This window comes from Festucalex cinctus, chromosome 16, assembly GCF_051991245.1.
Source record: "Festucalex cinctus isolate MCC-2025b chromosome 16, RoL_Fcin_1.0, whole genome shotgun sequence".
In the NCBI taxonomy this organism is placed as follows: Eukaryota; Metazoa; Chordata; class Actinopteri; order Syngnathiformes; family Syngnathidae; genus Festucalex; species Festucalex cinctus.
Genome location: NC_135426.1, coordinates 21155740 through 21171037, shown reverse-complemented (window position 1 = coordinate 21171037; position 15298 = coordinate 21155740). Strand labels below are relative to the sequence as shown.

General features: G+C 41.8%; 2 protein-coding genes across 4 annotated transcripts; both read right to left on the bottom strand.

Annotated features, from left to right (window-relative positions):
* Positions 1 to 167: 167 nt before the first annotated feature.
* Positions 168 to 3015, bottom strand: tmem121b (transmembrane protein 121B). The gene has a single exon (XM_077499253.1). The coding sequence runs from the start codon at positions 2979 to 2981 to the stop codon at positions 1791 to 1793; it is 1191 nt and encodes a 396-aa protein (XP_077355379.1). The 5' UTR covers positions 2982 to 3015; the 3' UTR covers positions 168 to 1790.
* A 782-nt stretch (positions 3016 to 3797) lies between these two features.
* Positions 3798 to 14417, bottom strand: mkrn1 (makorin, ring finger protein, 1). 3 transcript variants are annotated; one of them, XM_077499250.1, is made up of 8 exons: positions 14266 to 14417; positions 13607 to 13741; positions 9334 to 9506; positions 7908 to 8131; positions 6633 to 6847; positions 6294 to 6404; positions 5857 to 6001; positions 3798 to 5041 (listed from the first exon to the last, which is right to left on the bottom strand). In XM_077499250.1, the coding sequence occupies exons 1-8, from the start codon at positions 14337 to 14339 to the stop codon at positions 4829 to 4831; spliced, it is 1290 nt and encodes a 429-aa protein (XP_077355376.1). In that variant the 5' UTR covers positions 14340 to 14417; the 3' UTR covers positions 3798 to 4828. The 3 variants fall into 3 exon arrangements, with proteins under 3 accessions (XP_077355376.1, XP_077355377.1, XP_077355378.1); XM_077499251.1 differs by lacking the exon at positions 14266 to 14417 and adding an exon at positions 13923 to 14073; XM_077499252.1 differs by lacking the exon at positions 14266 to 14417 and adding an exon at positions 13742 to 13907 and having other exon boundaries at positions 13607 to 13675.
* Between the last annotated feature and the right edge of the window lie 881 nt (positions 14418 to 15298).

Here is a 15298-nt window from a genome sequence, read left to right as displayed (position 1 = left end):
TTGATGAAGTAAATTTTTGATTGTAAATATTGAGTATGTTGAACCCATTTCGGTCTTGACCATTTTCCGGGCAACTCTGGGGAGGAAAACTCATTCTTAATGCACCAAAAAAATAATAATAATAAAATGTCAACCTGGAAGATGAACCTGGGTGAACATTGTTTTTTTTGTTTTGTTTTTTTTTTACATCCAGCTACTGCAAGTTTAACTGTTTTGTTGTATTTAGCTACATGTACATTAAACTAGCTAACATCGACGGTTACAATGGTAGAAGTGAAATGGCTAAAAGAGGTGGACAGCTTTGCTCACTAGGACGTATTTTGATGACTTTCCGTTGAGCAAATGCGGATTGGTTGCACGTGGTGTACATTTACACACACAAGGGATGTCTTGTTGGTCTGGTAAAGCAAATATTTGTGGGACGACAGTGAACACCCCCCGCATATATAGGTCAAATCCACATATAACTCTTTTATACTTGTCTCCATATGCCACAAGAGGGCGACAAATCACTTTTTTCCCCCTCTATTAGACAATATTGTGATGAAATGAAGCTCCTCCCTCCACTTCAACATAGTTCCTTGGCAATAAGAGGCGCCAAAGCATTACTTTTAGATTCAACGTGCCTTTGGCCCGAGTACAAAATTGGCGAATATGTGAATTTGCGATTCTTACCAGAATATGCGAGAGTTCACTGTATCGGGTGTAAGCGGGACAATATTACAAACGTCTACACTAAGTCAGTACTTGCACAGACTTGCAGACAACACTGTCATCAATAGAAGACACCAAATGTGCATGAATGGGGAGCAGGGTTCTTCAAAAATTGCACTTTACAACCCACAAAGACATGTTGCATTCGAGTGCAATGGGAAAATTCAGTAATGTAACAGTACACCCATTGCCCTCGTAAGTGAATGTATAGCACCGGTCCAATGCTCCCAAATGGGGGTGCTCTCCAGACATGTAAAAAAAATAAAAAATAAAAATTGAAAATCGGACCCCGGTTTGGTCAGCGATTGCCCCAAAAAGGAAAATCTGACATATTGAAAAGATACAGACGTACTTGCCATTGAGGATATCCAGTATACTGCAAAGTTTACATATATTAAAATCTTACAATGACATAATTTTGTTGTTTTGCATTCTGACAAGAAAAACTCATCAATGTGACCGAGCTGGTTTGTAACTAAGGTGGCCTGATAGGAAAAGTAATAAAGCACTGCTCTTAGCGAAAGGCCATGAGGGTCTTATTTGGTGATAAAGCACATTTGTGTCTCACTGTAGAAATAACAAAGGCTTGTGTAAATATTGTTTTGGAAGTAACAAAAGTAGACCAGCATCTAGTTGAAATGTTAAACATTTCGTAATTTGATACTCATGTGCCATATACTTTATTTTTTTTTCTCACTATTGTGGTTGCAAATTTTTCAAGGGAAGAACCACTAACCGATTAAAAAAAAAAAAAATATAGTGTTATTGTTACACTCCACTCAAATATTACTCCAATTAAATTGATAATAATGTTGTAAATATGTATTTTCAAAGTCAACTCAATTGAGTTGTGGCCTGTTTAATGGTGATGATTCAGTACTGTTCAATCCCATTATGAGTGGAATTTTACGTTTTATTTTAATTTACCAATTAAATTGGCTTTATAGTGCAAAATATGTCACAATAATTCTGAATTGGATCACGTGGCCTAATTTTGGATGATTCCACATTTTAATTCGCGTTGAATCGAATGGGCTTGATACTTGTTACATTTCGGGGAGCCGGTCCGCATCCGACTAGGACTGGGCGACAGCCAGCGTGTTGACGTATCCGTGCGGGCACATGTCGTTCTCGGACACGCCGTGCGAGAAGCGGGCCTGGTGGTGGCCGCCCCCGGCCAGCCTCCTGCGGACGCCGCGCACCGCCACGCACTGCTCGGCCAGCTCGAGCAGCTTACACGCCAGGAAGAAGACGTTCTTGAACATGAACACCGACACGGGGCCCCGGTACACGTACACCTGGAAGCAGCGGACCACCAGCAGCGGCGCGTTGACCAGGAGGCCCGCGGAGAAGAAGCGAGCCCACAGCCACCGGCACCGGAGCTCCGACGCGGTCAGCTCGTACAACCAGAGCACGGGAGCCGCCAGGGCCACGAAGTACGCCGAGATGACGGTGTACTTGAGGTACGGCGTGGGGATCTCGCCCCGGAGCAGCGCCTCCACCAGGGAGAAGCTGTCGATGAGATCCAGGCAGGTGGAGGCGAAGCAGCTCTGCGAGTGGTGGCGGGTGGCCCCGTTCAGATCCTCGATGATGGCGTTGATGAGGCAGAAGAGCAGCGGCGCCGACAGCAGGCTGACGATCTTGAAGCCGGTGAGCCCGCACGGCACCTTGGCGGCCACCTGGTCCAGGATGGACGTCTCCAGGATGAGCGCCACCTTGGGGGTGCACGCGATGACGTGGACGAGCCACGCCAGGTAGGCGTAGGTGAACTCGCCCAGGTTGCAGCCGCCGTACGCGGAGCCCTTCTGGTGGAAGCCGCAGGCCCGCTCCCGTTTGCTGCGCGCGTTCTTGACGAAGAAAATGGCCCAGCCGGAGACCACCACCAGGTCGGTGGCGATCCACGAGCACCAGTACAGGTCGGTGAAGGCGATGAGGTAGAAGTCCAGCACGCCGCCCTGCAAGACGAGGAGCAGGAAGGACAGGACCTTGTAGAGGAGGCTCCGCGTGGAGCGGGCGGCCAGCAGAGGGGCGCCGGCGTGGGCGAAGTCCGCCGATGTCATGATGCGGCCGCCGGACACCAGCGGCCGGATGCCGCCGCTCTCCTCCGGATGGATGCCGCCGCCGCAGGTGGTGCGCGCGTCCCGCCTCCTGCTTAGCAGCCGGCCGGCTTCCGGGGAGGGCGAGGAAGAGACGGGGGAGTCTGAGCCCAAAGTCGCGACGGATTGGAATGCCTTGGAATTGTCTTTGGGAAGAATTTCTGCGATCATTGTATTTCGACGCTCGCATCAGTTTCCCCCCCCGTTTTCTTCCTCGTTTTTTTTTTTTAGGCGTAGAGAAGAGTTGCTTAGAAACAAAGGCATGGAATTTGTCACATGGAATGGATTTGTACATCCATTATTTATAACCGCATATGAATGGGTTTAATACAATATTTAATATTTCTTGCTGTTTGGAAAATGCTTGGCTTAATATGCAAATATAGAATGTGAAAATAAATATAAAATAAGTCTTTAAAACAATATTTGACATTTTAATACTTCTTGCAGTCCAGGGGAAGCATGATAAATGTTCACCAAAATGTTTCTATTAATAAAATATAAACCAGTTAAAATATACACATTTTTTAAATAAAAAAATGCAATATAAAATATGGTAAAATTAAAAAAAAAATCTAATAAAGCAAATCAAAGTAGTATAAAACAGTTGTAAAAAGAATACATGTTTAAAAAAAAATCAAAGTATGTGCAATATAAAATATTTTGGTAAAATTAAACTAAAACTTGTAATTTTATAAGTGCGAAATTAAAAGATTAACATTGCAGTAAAATATCTCTAACCATTGTTTCCCAAACAGGTGTATTCATTTCCCCTACATGGAAAGATTTTATTTCCAAGGTAAGAAAATATTCGCAGTCATTTAAAATGAGTTTAAAAAGAGAATATAATCAGTTGTGTTACCTTTAAATTTTGGAGCTTAAGTCTACTATGAAATGCGTAACCCGATGATGACAAGCAGTAACGAAAATGTATTGTGCACCTCAACTCAAACAATCACTGCCCAAACAAAAACGTGACCCCCAAACTACATATTGATAATAAACTTTTATTTCAAGTTAAGATGGATGGTCGTGGAACATAGAAAACACACATTTCAGTATAAACATATGCATTCCAACGGAGCTCAACAGGTTGAAACCGGCTACCGGAGAGGAGCGGAGAAACATTTCACGAGTACAGTTCAAACGTTTTAAGGATAAAAATACGGCCGGTGAAGCCCAAGTGTGGCCCCTGTTCCCACCTGTCCCCATCCCCCGTTGTACTTTGGAGCCTGAATACGGGGAAGGGGACGCCTTCCCCGGCTTTTAGTTTACAACATTGAAAGTCAGTAGATAGTAGAATATTGCACTTAATGAAATGAAGGGTTCATGTGTGTGTGGGGGGGGGTCGGGGAATTTAAAGTTCATATCGCTTTGTGAGCTGCTCGGTGACTTAAGGTGCAAATGGATCGGGTTGAACAAACCAACAAATAGGCGTCGTGCTCGACGCCCGTCTCGCCTTTTCGATCGTTGATGGAACGATTTAAAAAAAAAAAAAAAATCGTGGCGGTACAGTAAATACTGAGTACACCAGGAACGTCGCTATGATTAATAGTTAAGCACAATATATAAGCTATATAAACAGCTTTAATAAAGGTGAGAGGGCCTTCGAAAAGGGTCACATCTTATAACACGCCCGTCGCAATTGGAATAAACGACAAGTTCATCATGTGGCAGGCTTGTGTGAGCATTGTGTGAAAACGACAGCCACAAATAAACTTGCAGGATTCCGATAAACTTGTTAATTTTTTTTTTTTTTTTTTGCTTGGACAACAAGGGGCAAGTCACAGGGATCTAGAATTTTTTGTAATTTTTTTTTTTTTTTAGCACAAATGCACTTTGTTTTTTTTTTTTACATTTTTTTAAGTTCATTTATTAATGGCCTGCTGAAAGGCACTGCCACAATACAAGGAGTTTAAGGGAGGGGGCGGAGCTACTGTCCATCACTCACACGAGACAGTCCATTCTAGAGTTTACTATATATTTGGGATCGGGTGATATGCGTGTGTGGGGGGCAGCTATAGGTAAATTTCGTAAAAATCATCCAATTCCTCGTGAAACAGGTCCCACTCGTCCTCGGAGTCGGTCACCTCGTCGTCGGTGCCGGCGGCGAGCAGCATGAGGAGCATCTCGCTCAGCTCGAACGTGACCATCTCCTCGTCGTCGTTGTCGAACGAGTCGCTGCTTTCTCGCTCGTCCAGGATGTCCCAGAGGCGCGTGTGTCGTGAATTCTGCAGGGGATAAATACGCTTCAGCTTGCGTTCGGGAAATCAAATTAATTACGTTGCGACTGTCCTGAATATTTCCGATACTATTTTTCTATTTCTATATTTACTGCAAATGAATATCGGCTTCAAATATCGGTTATCAGCCTCCTTGACTACCGATACCCTGAAAAAAAGCATATCGGTCCATCTCTACATTATTCATAAATCTGTTTAGAACTGTGGTGAAATCAGCTTTTTTGTAACATGGCCCTGGTTGATCTCTTATACTCTGCTGCCACCTGCTGGCCGTTCTTGTAATAACTACCATTGCTTCAACCATTCTCTGCAGTTCAGAAGCTGCATCAATGTTCTAGCAAAGAAAAACAAAACACGTATAAATACGTCTTTGGGACACTTAAAACATTTAAAACAGAAGGTATTTATAGGTTTCTGGGAGCAAATGAGTTAATATGAAAATTAAACATAGCTGAGGAAATAATTGAGCATAAGCCTAAATAAAACATTTTTTTTTTTTGGGGGGGGGGGGGGGGGGAGTTTTGCAAGTAACAACCGCTTGTTATTTATTTATTTCCGCTTTTGCTCAACTCCCAAAGTCTGGGCCAGATCTTAATTTTGCAAACCTGCACTTCTACAACCAACCAGCAGATGGTGCTACAGTAGCAGGCTACATGTGGATCACAACTGACTGAGCTATTTACCACCCTTTTTTTTTTTCTCTACTGCTTATCCCGTTTGAAATTGCGAGGAAGCCGGACACCCATTGGTGCTGTTTTTTTTTGTTTGTTTTTTTTTTAAATCAATGTGATATGACGTCATACCCGGTTCCTGCTGTTGGACCCGGTCTGCCGCCGCGGAGGCTGAGCCTCCTCCAGACGCCCGTCAGGAAAAGCGTGCTTGTAGAAGCAGTTGGATCCGAAAGGACACGTTCCGCGGCCCTCGTCGAAATATCGACACGGTTTACCCCTGGGGAACACAATCAACAGACGGAATTATGTTTCCTTTTAAATAGCGTAAAGGGGAGATATTATTATTTTTTTTTATTGTACATAAAAGGTTGGGGATATTAGCGTGAAAACATGAACTGAACAAAAAAAAAATTATAATTCATCTGATCCAGCCCCACTTTTGCGCACGGTGGAGCCCTCGATTACGCCCAGTTCGCTTTTTTTTTTTAACGACTCGGGCACGCCTACGTCGCACTCGAATTGTTGCCCCCTCGCGTATTTTGGCGTCGCGAGAGCAACTGTCCACGTACCCCATGCCTTCCTTGTATGTCTGGATCAGTTTCTGCTTTTCTTCCTTGTCCTCCACCCAGAACTCGCTCGGGATGACAAAGTTGGATGTGATTCGACATTCCGGGCACGATCTGTAGGGGAAAGCTCATTATGGACACTGGAAAACATGACAAACACATTTTAAATAGTCACGTTGGGATGACAAAAACAAATTCAGATCAAATCTTCCATCTCGTTCTAAAAAAAAAAAAAAAAAAAAAAAAAAAAAAAAAAAAAAAAGATTTGTCGGAATATCTCGAGCCGAAAAAAGCGACAGCTCGTCGTCGTTTGCCGAGCACCGACGCGAGCGCGTGACTCACTTGATGATTCTGCTCTCGAACTGCCGGGCGCTTCGCCACCTACGGATGCACTTTAGGCAGTAGCAGTGGCTGCAGTTGGAGAGGATGCCGAAGCGGCGCTCGCTCGGGTTGCTCTTCTCAAACACCACCTCCATGCACACGCCGCACATCATGTCCTTGCTGCGCTGGATGGCGAACGAGATCTCCATGTCTTTCTCGTGGGCCTCGATGCACGCCTGAGTGAACAAGTTGAAGGAAACATTTGCAAATACACATACGGCCAATGTGTATTTTGTCAGGCTGATTATATTTGGCAGAATAAAATTCTGAGAGCTGTCAAAATTAAATCGATAACCATTTTAATAGTTTTTAATCAGGGGAAATGCTTTTTGTAATAGGCTTTAATGCAAAATTAAAATTAATCGATTAGTGGATTCAATAATCGATAAATTGATTCTAAAAATATTAGTGACAGGTAGGGCTGTGCAATTAACTCATTCACTGGCAGCCATTTTCACTGAAGCAACCACCTTCTACTGGATTTTGACTGATTTTGCAAGGCCCACAAGATATTGTGTTCTATTGCGATAAAAACATGGACCCTACCAAAAGAATATATTTCTGTTTTGCAGCAATTAGTATTAGAATATAGCTACATTTCATTATTCACAAATCTGTGGTGAAATCAGCTTGTTTGCATCATGGCCCTGCTTGATCTCCTATACTCTGTTGCCACCTGCTGGACGTTTTTTGTAATTACTACCACTGCTTTAACCGTTCTCTGCAGTTCAGAGGCTGCATCAAAGCCTTTTGTACGTGCTAGCATAAAAATGTAAACAAAACAAAAACAAAAAAAACCATACGTCTTTGGGTCACATAAAACATTTAAAATAGAACGTTTTTGGGTGCAAATGAGTTAATCGAAATTCAATTACAATTTCAATTATTAGACTCCACAATAACAAAATCGGTGTAATTATAAACAAAGATTATTAATGCTAATTTTTAATTGTTTAAATGTATACATTTGCACCTTTTTTTAATTTTAAAATAACTAATTTAATGTCCTGTTTGGTCCAAAAGGAACTTGCATAATTATAGTGTTTCAAAGAAATTGATTTGTCTTAATATTTTTTTTTTATGTTTATACATTCTTGAAAAAAAAAAAAAAAAAAAAAAAAGACAATTACCAAATTAATGGTGATTAATATTTTCTTTTATAAACGAGCGGCCCTAGTAAAAAATTCCACTCAGCGATTAATCGTCAGATGAACGGTTTCCCCGCTCTATCGATACCTTGGTGTGGTCCGAGCGCTGGTTGCTGTCGGTGGGGTGGAGCACCTGCAGGCCGCACATGTCGCACACGTCGCCGTGCAGGTAGACGCAGTTGAGGCCGTAGCGGCACTCGCCGACGGCGGCGTACGGACACAGCTGCTTCCTCAGCTCCTTGTCGTCCGTCGCCATCTCGCTGTCGAGCTCCTCGATGAGCGGGACGGAGCTCCGCGCGTTCCCCGACTCCGCTGAGCGCACCGGAAAGGAAATGTTCAAATTCATTTGTGGCCAACTAGCTGCTGACATGAGCTCACAGCAGACAATTCTACACACTCATCGGCTCACACGTCACTCACCAGACCTTTTCAAGCCACACACACTTAAAGTCAAAGCTATGAAGAGCGAGGCAATAGTGACCCCAGGTGCACCTAACATGCATCAATCAATGGGATAATCAGTAGAAAAATCAATTTAGTTGAAACCAGAGGTCTGCAACTTGTGGCTCTCTGTTGATTAAAAAAAATAATAAAAAAAATAAGAATAAAAAAAAAAACAGTAGAAATTATTTATTTTTGTATTTTTTTTTTTTTAGATACAATTTTCTTTGAATTATTTAACAATTAGAATTTGAAAAAATGAATAATTAAATCTATTTTTTTTTTTTTTGTAAATGTTAGTCTAAATTTGTAAGTTGTCAGAAAAAGAGACAAAGGTCATGAAAAAGTTTTTAAAAATTCCTAAAAATGTGACCATAAAATGTCCTAAAAAAGGAAAAAGCAGAATTGGAAAATAAAAAATAAAAAAATAAATAAATAAAAGTCAGAAAATTAATTTAAAAGAGGCCTAAAAGAAAATGTTCAAAGTAACTATAAAATGTCCAAAAACAAAAGAAATCCCCAAAATTAGCATGTAACTATTATATGTCTAAAATGAAAGAAATCCCAAAAATCACCATAAAGATGTCCTCAAAATTGCCAAAATGTCAGAAAATTGATAGCTTAAAAAGGCAGAAAAAAAATGTCAAAAAAATAAAAAATAAAATAAAATAATAATAATAATAAACATACTGTTTTGATCATCACAATGTTCAAAGGTTTTGCAACTCCAGGCAGATTTTTTTTTAAATTTATTTACTTATTTGGCTAAAATGGGTTTTTTTTACAGTAAAGGTTGCTGACCCCTGCTTTAAACTGTCATCTTGCATTCTGAAATATTAAGGCTCTAGTCTATTCTGAAACAAATCAGCGTCCGGCTGGTCTTCAACTTTCCACTGCTTGGCCGCACATTCCATCTGTTGTTTTAAACGAGATAAATGCCGTTCTCAACCTGACGAAAATAGCCACGCTTTCTTATCAGGCGCGCAGAGAAAAACCTCCTTGAACTGACATCAAAACAAGGTCAAGCAAGCACAGTGTCATGTGCGACGCCACACTTGAAATCAATCGCTCACCGCGTCCACAGTACGGCTGCCCCGGGACAAACTCGGCGGCGTTGACCCAATCTTGTGCCCCTAGGCCGGGCGTCGGCCCACTGAGCTCCGGATCGGGCTGGCTGGCTCGGGAGGTGGAAGGCAACGGCTCGGGCGTCGGCGGCTCGTCTTGGGATGGACTGAGATGTTCGAACCTAGACAACCACATTGGTCATGTTAGACACGGGAGGGATTTTCAGACATTATGTGAGGTCATTACATCATACATCATAAAAAAAAACGGATATGCTCTTAACATTCTTCCACTAAGCCTGCTAAACAGATGGACTTGCAAAAATGGACGTTTGTGATCGCATGAATCAGTCAGACTGATACATCTTCCAAAAATTGCCACAAGATCCCATCTCGAATGGCAACATTAACTCTTTGACCGCCAAAAACGTTTAATAGCGATTAGTAAAATCACGATATATGCCGCCATAAACGTTAAATCACGTCAACTACATTTTTTACAACATCGAAGTGCAGCGCTGCCTGGTCAATGGGTTGTGGAATCAAAAACACTCAATAACTATGGTCAGCAGATGGCAGCATTGTATCTCTTTTCAATGGGCTGCCAGTCTTTGAAATTACAATGAAACATGACAGAATCTGATGAATAGAACGTTTTCCAAAGTGACGTGAATGATCAAAAGTTTTTTTTCCCATAACATCTGGCAGTAAAAGAGATTTAAAAAAAAAAGTAGAAATTCCGAATGCTACTAAATATTCATGCATACAGAGGGTTAAAAATAAAAAGTCTGCAGACAAAATAATTTCCCAGCTCAAGATTCTCTCTTGCATTTTTGACTAAACAAATCTGCCCTTGTAGATAAAAGACAAAATATCGGAGAACACAACCTCCTTTCACATTGCGAGGTTCAGCTGCTGAGATTTGGATAACCTCCACTGATAAATGAACATTGCACATTATTGTATTCAAAATCTTGTTGTTGTGAAAAGCTATGATGACAAGGTTTTGCAACAAAGGGTCCTCTAGGGTTTAATGTTTCTATCATTGGGGGATGGGTCGGGATTAAGGCTTTTGCATGGTCAAGGATGCCAAACTGCAGATATCCATGATATTGTACATCAATATCAGAAATGAGGCAGTCAAAGACTATTTAGGAGCACTTCCCCGATTCCTGGAAAGTGCCACTTTCCAGTCTAACAGGTAAAGTGTCAACGTGTCGGGCAAACCAATTACTGAGAAGCATTCATGTTGTTTGTCTGGTCTAAACATGGCATTCGGAATTAATGCATTTGTGGAATATGAGTTGAGCATCCACAGACATTTTTAATAGGGCTGGGAATCTTTGACTGTCTCACGATTCGACTCGATTAGAATGTTTGGGTCTACGATTCGATTCCGAATCAAATGATTTCTGCTTCAATTTACAGATATGCACAACATTGTCATGATGTACTCCAGTCTGATTTGCAAGACAAAATAACAAATAGAGACATTAAAGTGTCTTTTTTTTTGTTTAAACATTTATTAATTTTGTATTGTAAGTGCCTTTTTCCACAAAAACAGCATGTGGGCTACAACTGCCTTTTCCCCTTCTTCTTCATTTCTAATTTAAATAAAATCGATTTTTGGATATTTATCGATCCGATTCAATTAATAAATGATTCTTTTATGAATCGATTTTTTTGGCACACCCCTAATTTTTATCCATCTCAGGGGGCCCCATTTTGCCTCTTGCTGTCAACTGAAAATGACATCACAGTTATTCAGGACCAATCGTGGCTCAGCTTCAGAAAACAGGTTAAAAAAAAAAAGAGACTGTCGTTGTGCAACAATTTTACTGTCAACATTATATTAAGCAAGAGAATTTAGAGGAACTTGTAAGGACAGGTAAGCAGAGAGTCTGAATTCTTTGATAAAAGTATGCCAGATTTCATTTTAAAGGTAAAAAATAACATCATGGTCAGCATTCAACCAATGACCATTTTCTTACTGTCATGGAAAATGTGACCCTGTTAGCTTTGTGTCACACCAGCTGGTTACGTTGAAATACACAAGAAGTGACTCCAGTCTTTCCACTCATGAACAATGGATGGCAAAAAGGCCTGCACTTCATTTCTAATGAACGGTCAGACGCCGCTGAATAGATTTTACTCTGACTTGTTTAGTAGGCCCCGCGTCAGTGTCAACATGACTTAACATGCCATGGCAGCGCCAATTACCAAAAAAAAAAAAAAAGAAAAGAAAAAAAAAAAAGAAAAGAAAAAGGCTCATCGCTCCCCCGACCGCCTCCTACATACGACAGCTGGCAAACTCGCGCGCACTGTTAACCAGCCTGTTCCCAGAAAGCCACTCCAGTGCTAGATGAGGATGTGGTGGGGGGCTGGGAGGGAGGTGTCTGCTGGAGTTATGCATAAATAAGGAGGAGGAGGGCGCTGCAGAGGAGCGAACCGAGCTGGGGAACCCAGCAACAGCAGAAAGAGGAGGGAAACGGAGAGCGTTATGCAATTGCTATGCAGGATGCAGTGCACTCTGTCTGGCCCAAAAAAGAAAAAGGTGGGAGGTGGGGAGGGGGGGGGGGTCATTGAGTCCATCACAATAGGCATAGCCTTGGGAATCGAGCTATAAGAAACCCCCATGCCGGGCGCCTTTTCTACAGCGTCTTAACCGAGTCCCCCAATCACTAGGATGGAGGAATGTGACTTGTCAACACAGCACAAGTGACTCGAAAGCATCAGAATCTTGTCAACCAGTGTCTTCAGATCATTGATTTGGGGGTGGGGGGGGTCTTTCCTCGAGCTACCTCGGTAACTATGGGGATGCTCAGACACCGAGCAGACAGCGTCTGTGCCGCTGCCGTCTGGGCACACTCAAGCCTGAAAACAGAGCGAGAGTCTCATCTGCCTCGCAAAACGAGACGACCGACCACCCCCCCGTTTGAAGTCGAGCGGCGAGATTGCTAGGGGAAATCATAGCTGGCTAACACAGGTTCACTTCGTTTTCAAAACAAAAGAGAAAGTGGCACAATTAATATCAACGTTTGAGTGAAACCTTGCCTGAGGTCAAACAATTGGAGATTTTCGGCTAAGTCACGCCTCTGACATTGTCTAAAATATACATCTCGTATCTTACAATATAAAGAAGCAACTCCACGTGTTAATATTAGGTATGTAACGATGAGGGCAATATCGTGATATTAAAACTTCCACAATATCGTCGTCGTCATGTTCACAATATTTAAAAGGAACACATCTGTTCAAAGAGTCAGGCTGATTTCTATTTGTGCAGTTCTAGCACCCTCTAGTGGCTAGTTTATTAGTGCAATTTAATTTTCATTAGGGATGTTTTGGCCTTCTATGTTTAAAATCTATGCTAATTGTCAGATAAAGGGGAACCGAATTTGCTTGTAAAGTGATCAATGTGTGCGTGAATTAGCAAGTAAGTGCCTCAATATTGTTATTAGAAGTTGTAGGTGGTTTATATGCATTGCCGTTATGTACAAAAGCACAATATTGTGCTTTTTTTTTTTTTTTTTTTTTTTTTTTTTACAATATTATGATCTTATTTAAGTATCACCAACCACCCCACAACGATATTGTGATAATTATCATATCGTGACCTTCATACCGTGATAATATCTTATCGTGATGTTTGGATATCGTGACATCCCTAGTTAATATGGCATCAAAAGACTGTAGAACGTGAAATGGAACTTGTCGCAACTTTGGATTGGTGAGACATGCATCGCTGTCCTGGCTGCTCAGTACAATATGGCTACCTAAGTTTTAACTCAACTCAACTTTATTTATATAGCGCTTTCCAACGTTGTCACAAAGCGCTTTACAGAAACACAAAAAAAAAAAACATTAACACCAATACAATACAATCACAACAAATCAACATTCTTCTCCCTACATACGCTTTGAGGTTTGAAGCAGTTTTTAGATGCAAGAGGACAGAATCGGTCTCCTTTCAGCAGTTGATCAAAGACACCATCATCTTAAAGTTTAAGGCGACACCCTCCCAGTCACCACATTTCAAAGCACATTATTATATCATATGCAGGAAGACAGCTGCACCGAGGATTCCAACACGCCGCTGCCACGGACGACCACATGTTGCCAGTGTCAAGTGTCACATCTTCGACCGTGGCCGGGCGTCACTTTAGACGGGGAAAGTTGCCGCGGATCGACTGACGGCCGAACCCGACTCACCCCCCCCCCCCCACACACACACACAATGTTTTGCAAAGAACATCTATTATATAACCAACTCTTCACTCACCTGCACCGGTCCCCAAACGCACAGTTTCCCTTCTGGTAGAACTTGCAAAGCATGGCGCCGGCCGGCTTGCTGTTGGTCAGATCGTGTGAATATCGACAGTTGTCGCCTTCTTTGCATAGACCGTGCAAAAAATACCTGCCAATAGAAAGTGACAGGAATGGCTCATCGCTAGCCGTTGCAATATAACGCTTGGTGGTCAACAGTCATCGCCACTATATGTTTACTCCAAACCAACTGTACTCTTTATTCAAGGTGACAAGCTAGCACTTGGATTTTTTTTTTTTTTTTACCAGAATGCTGATTAGACCGAACTTACAAAGCTGTAGTTGTGTACATTAATATTCAGTTACATGGAAACAAGGTCAACAAGGCTCTCCTCTTAACGCCCGTTAAATGTGACGCCACCTCCCCTCTCAGGGCTTTGTGTCGTCGGAGCCGTGTCTTTAAAACGGCGTCGTCGCTATGAGGAAAAGAAAAATCAAACAAAACAAAAAAACACACACTTGTCGGGCTCAGCTAACACATAGCAAGGCAACAACGGCAGAGCGATCGCGTCGCCAAACCGCCGTTGACAACCGCTCGACACTCGTCGCAACGCCACTATTTCGAGGAGAAAAGTCCCGTAATGGCTTCCTCGCCGATGTTCAAACAAATCCTACCTGCAGGTTACGTGTTTGGTCCAACCTCCTGATATCGCTGGGGCCGCTGTGGACGATGCAGCTGCTTCCGCCATTGCTGTTTATGTTTAAGCTGCCGGATGTTCCGGACAGCGCCGCTACGCGTTCGGGCTTCTTCGGCAATCTTCGGCTTGCGTCGGAGTGTGACGAAAGACGAAGCCTTGCGCCGCGTGTTGGACATTTTGTGTCATTACATCCAATTTGGAACAGACTGTGACTCTTCTGAGAACACGAACATTTGGGCCATGTTTATGGTTCTAAAAGTGTTAGAAAGGAAATAAATCAAATAAAAATAATGCTATTAGACCGTTTCGTAGAAAATAGGGGCATTCTAAACTCCCTGCAAGGCCAAAACAAATCCAACAAAAGCTATCAGTGAGGTGTGCTATGTATACATTTCACATCCACTAAAAGTTATGGTTCAAATTCGACAGTATTGCATGACTATCTGAACATGACATAATCAGGTATTTGTTGTGGAATTAAAAATGAAAAACTTAATTTTACTACAATTAAAACATTTTAAATGAATACCAAGTCTTCTGGCCCGCTGGTGATAATACATTAACAACTTTAGAAGAACAATACTTGAATAATAATATAGAAATGATTAGGGAGTACAAAAGGCATGCAAAAGACAATGAAACACAAAAAGGGCGTTGTTTGTTTTAGCTGAACTGCAAAATGAGTTTACTGCAAAGGAGATTTAACCTAATTTACAAATATAATTTCACTTCTCATTTTAATAGATCGCTGTTTGTCTTACAAATTTGACGCTTCTGGGAATGGAGCTATGCGACTTCACTTCCCCTTTCATTTTGCTTCTGTTTTATGTAAACAACATAAAGTGTGATGGTGGTGTAGCAATAAAAATGCACAACTGAAAAACTTCTTTTTAATACACTAAAATATAATTCAAAGTCAATATAGGACACCAAGAAAAGTTAGGTAAATACAAAGGTACTAGTATCCATGCAGTTAAATTAGAAAATAATTTTTGAGTGGGTTTATATTC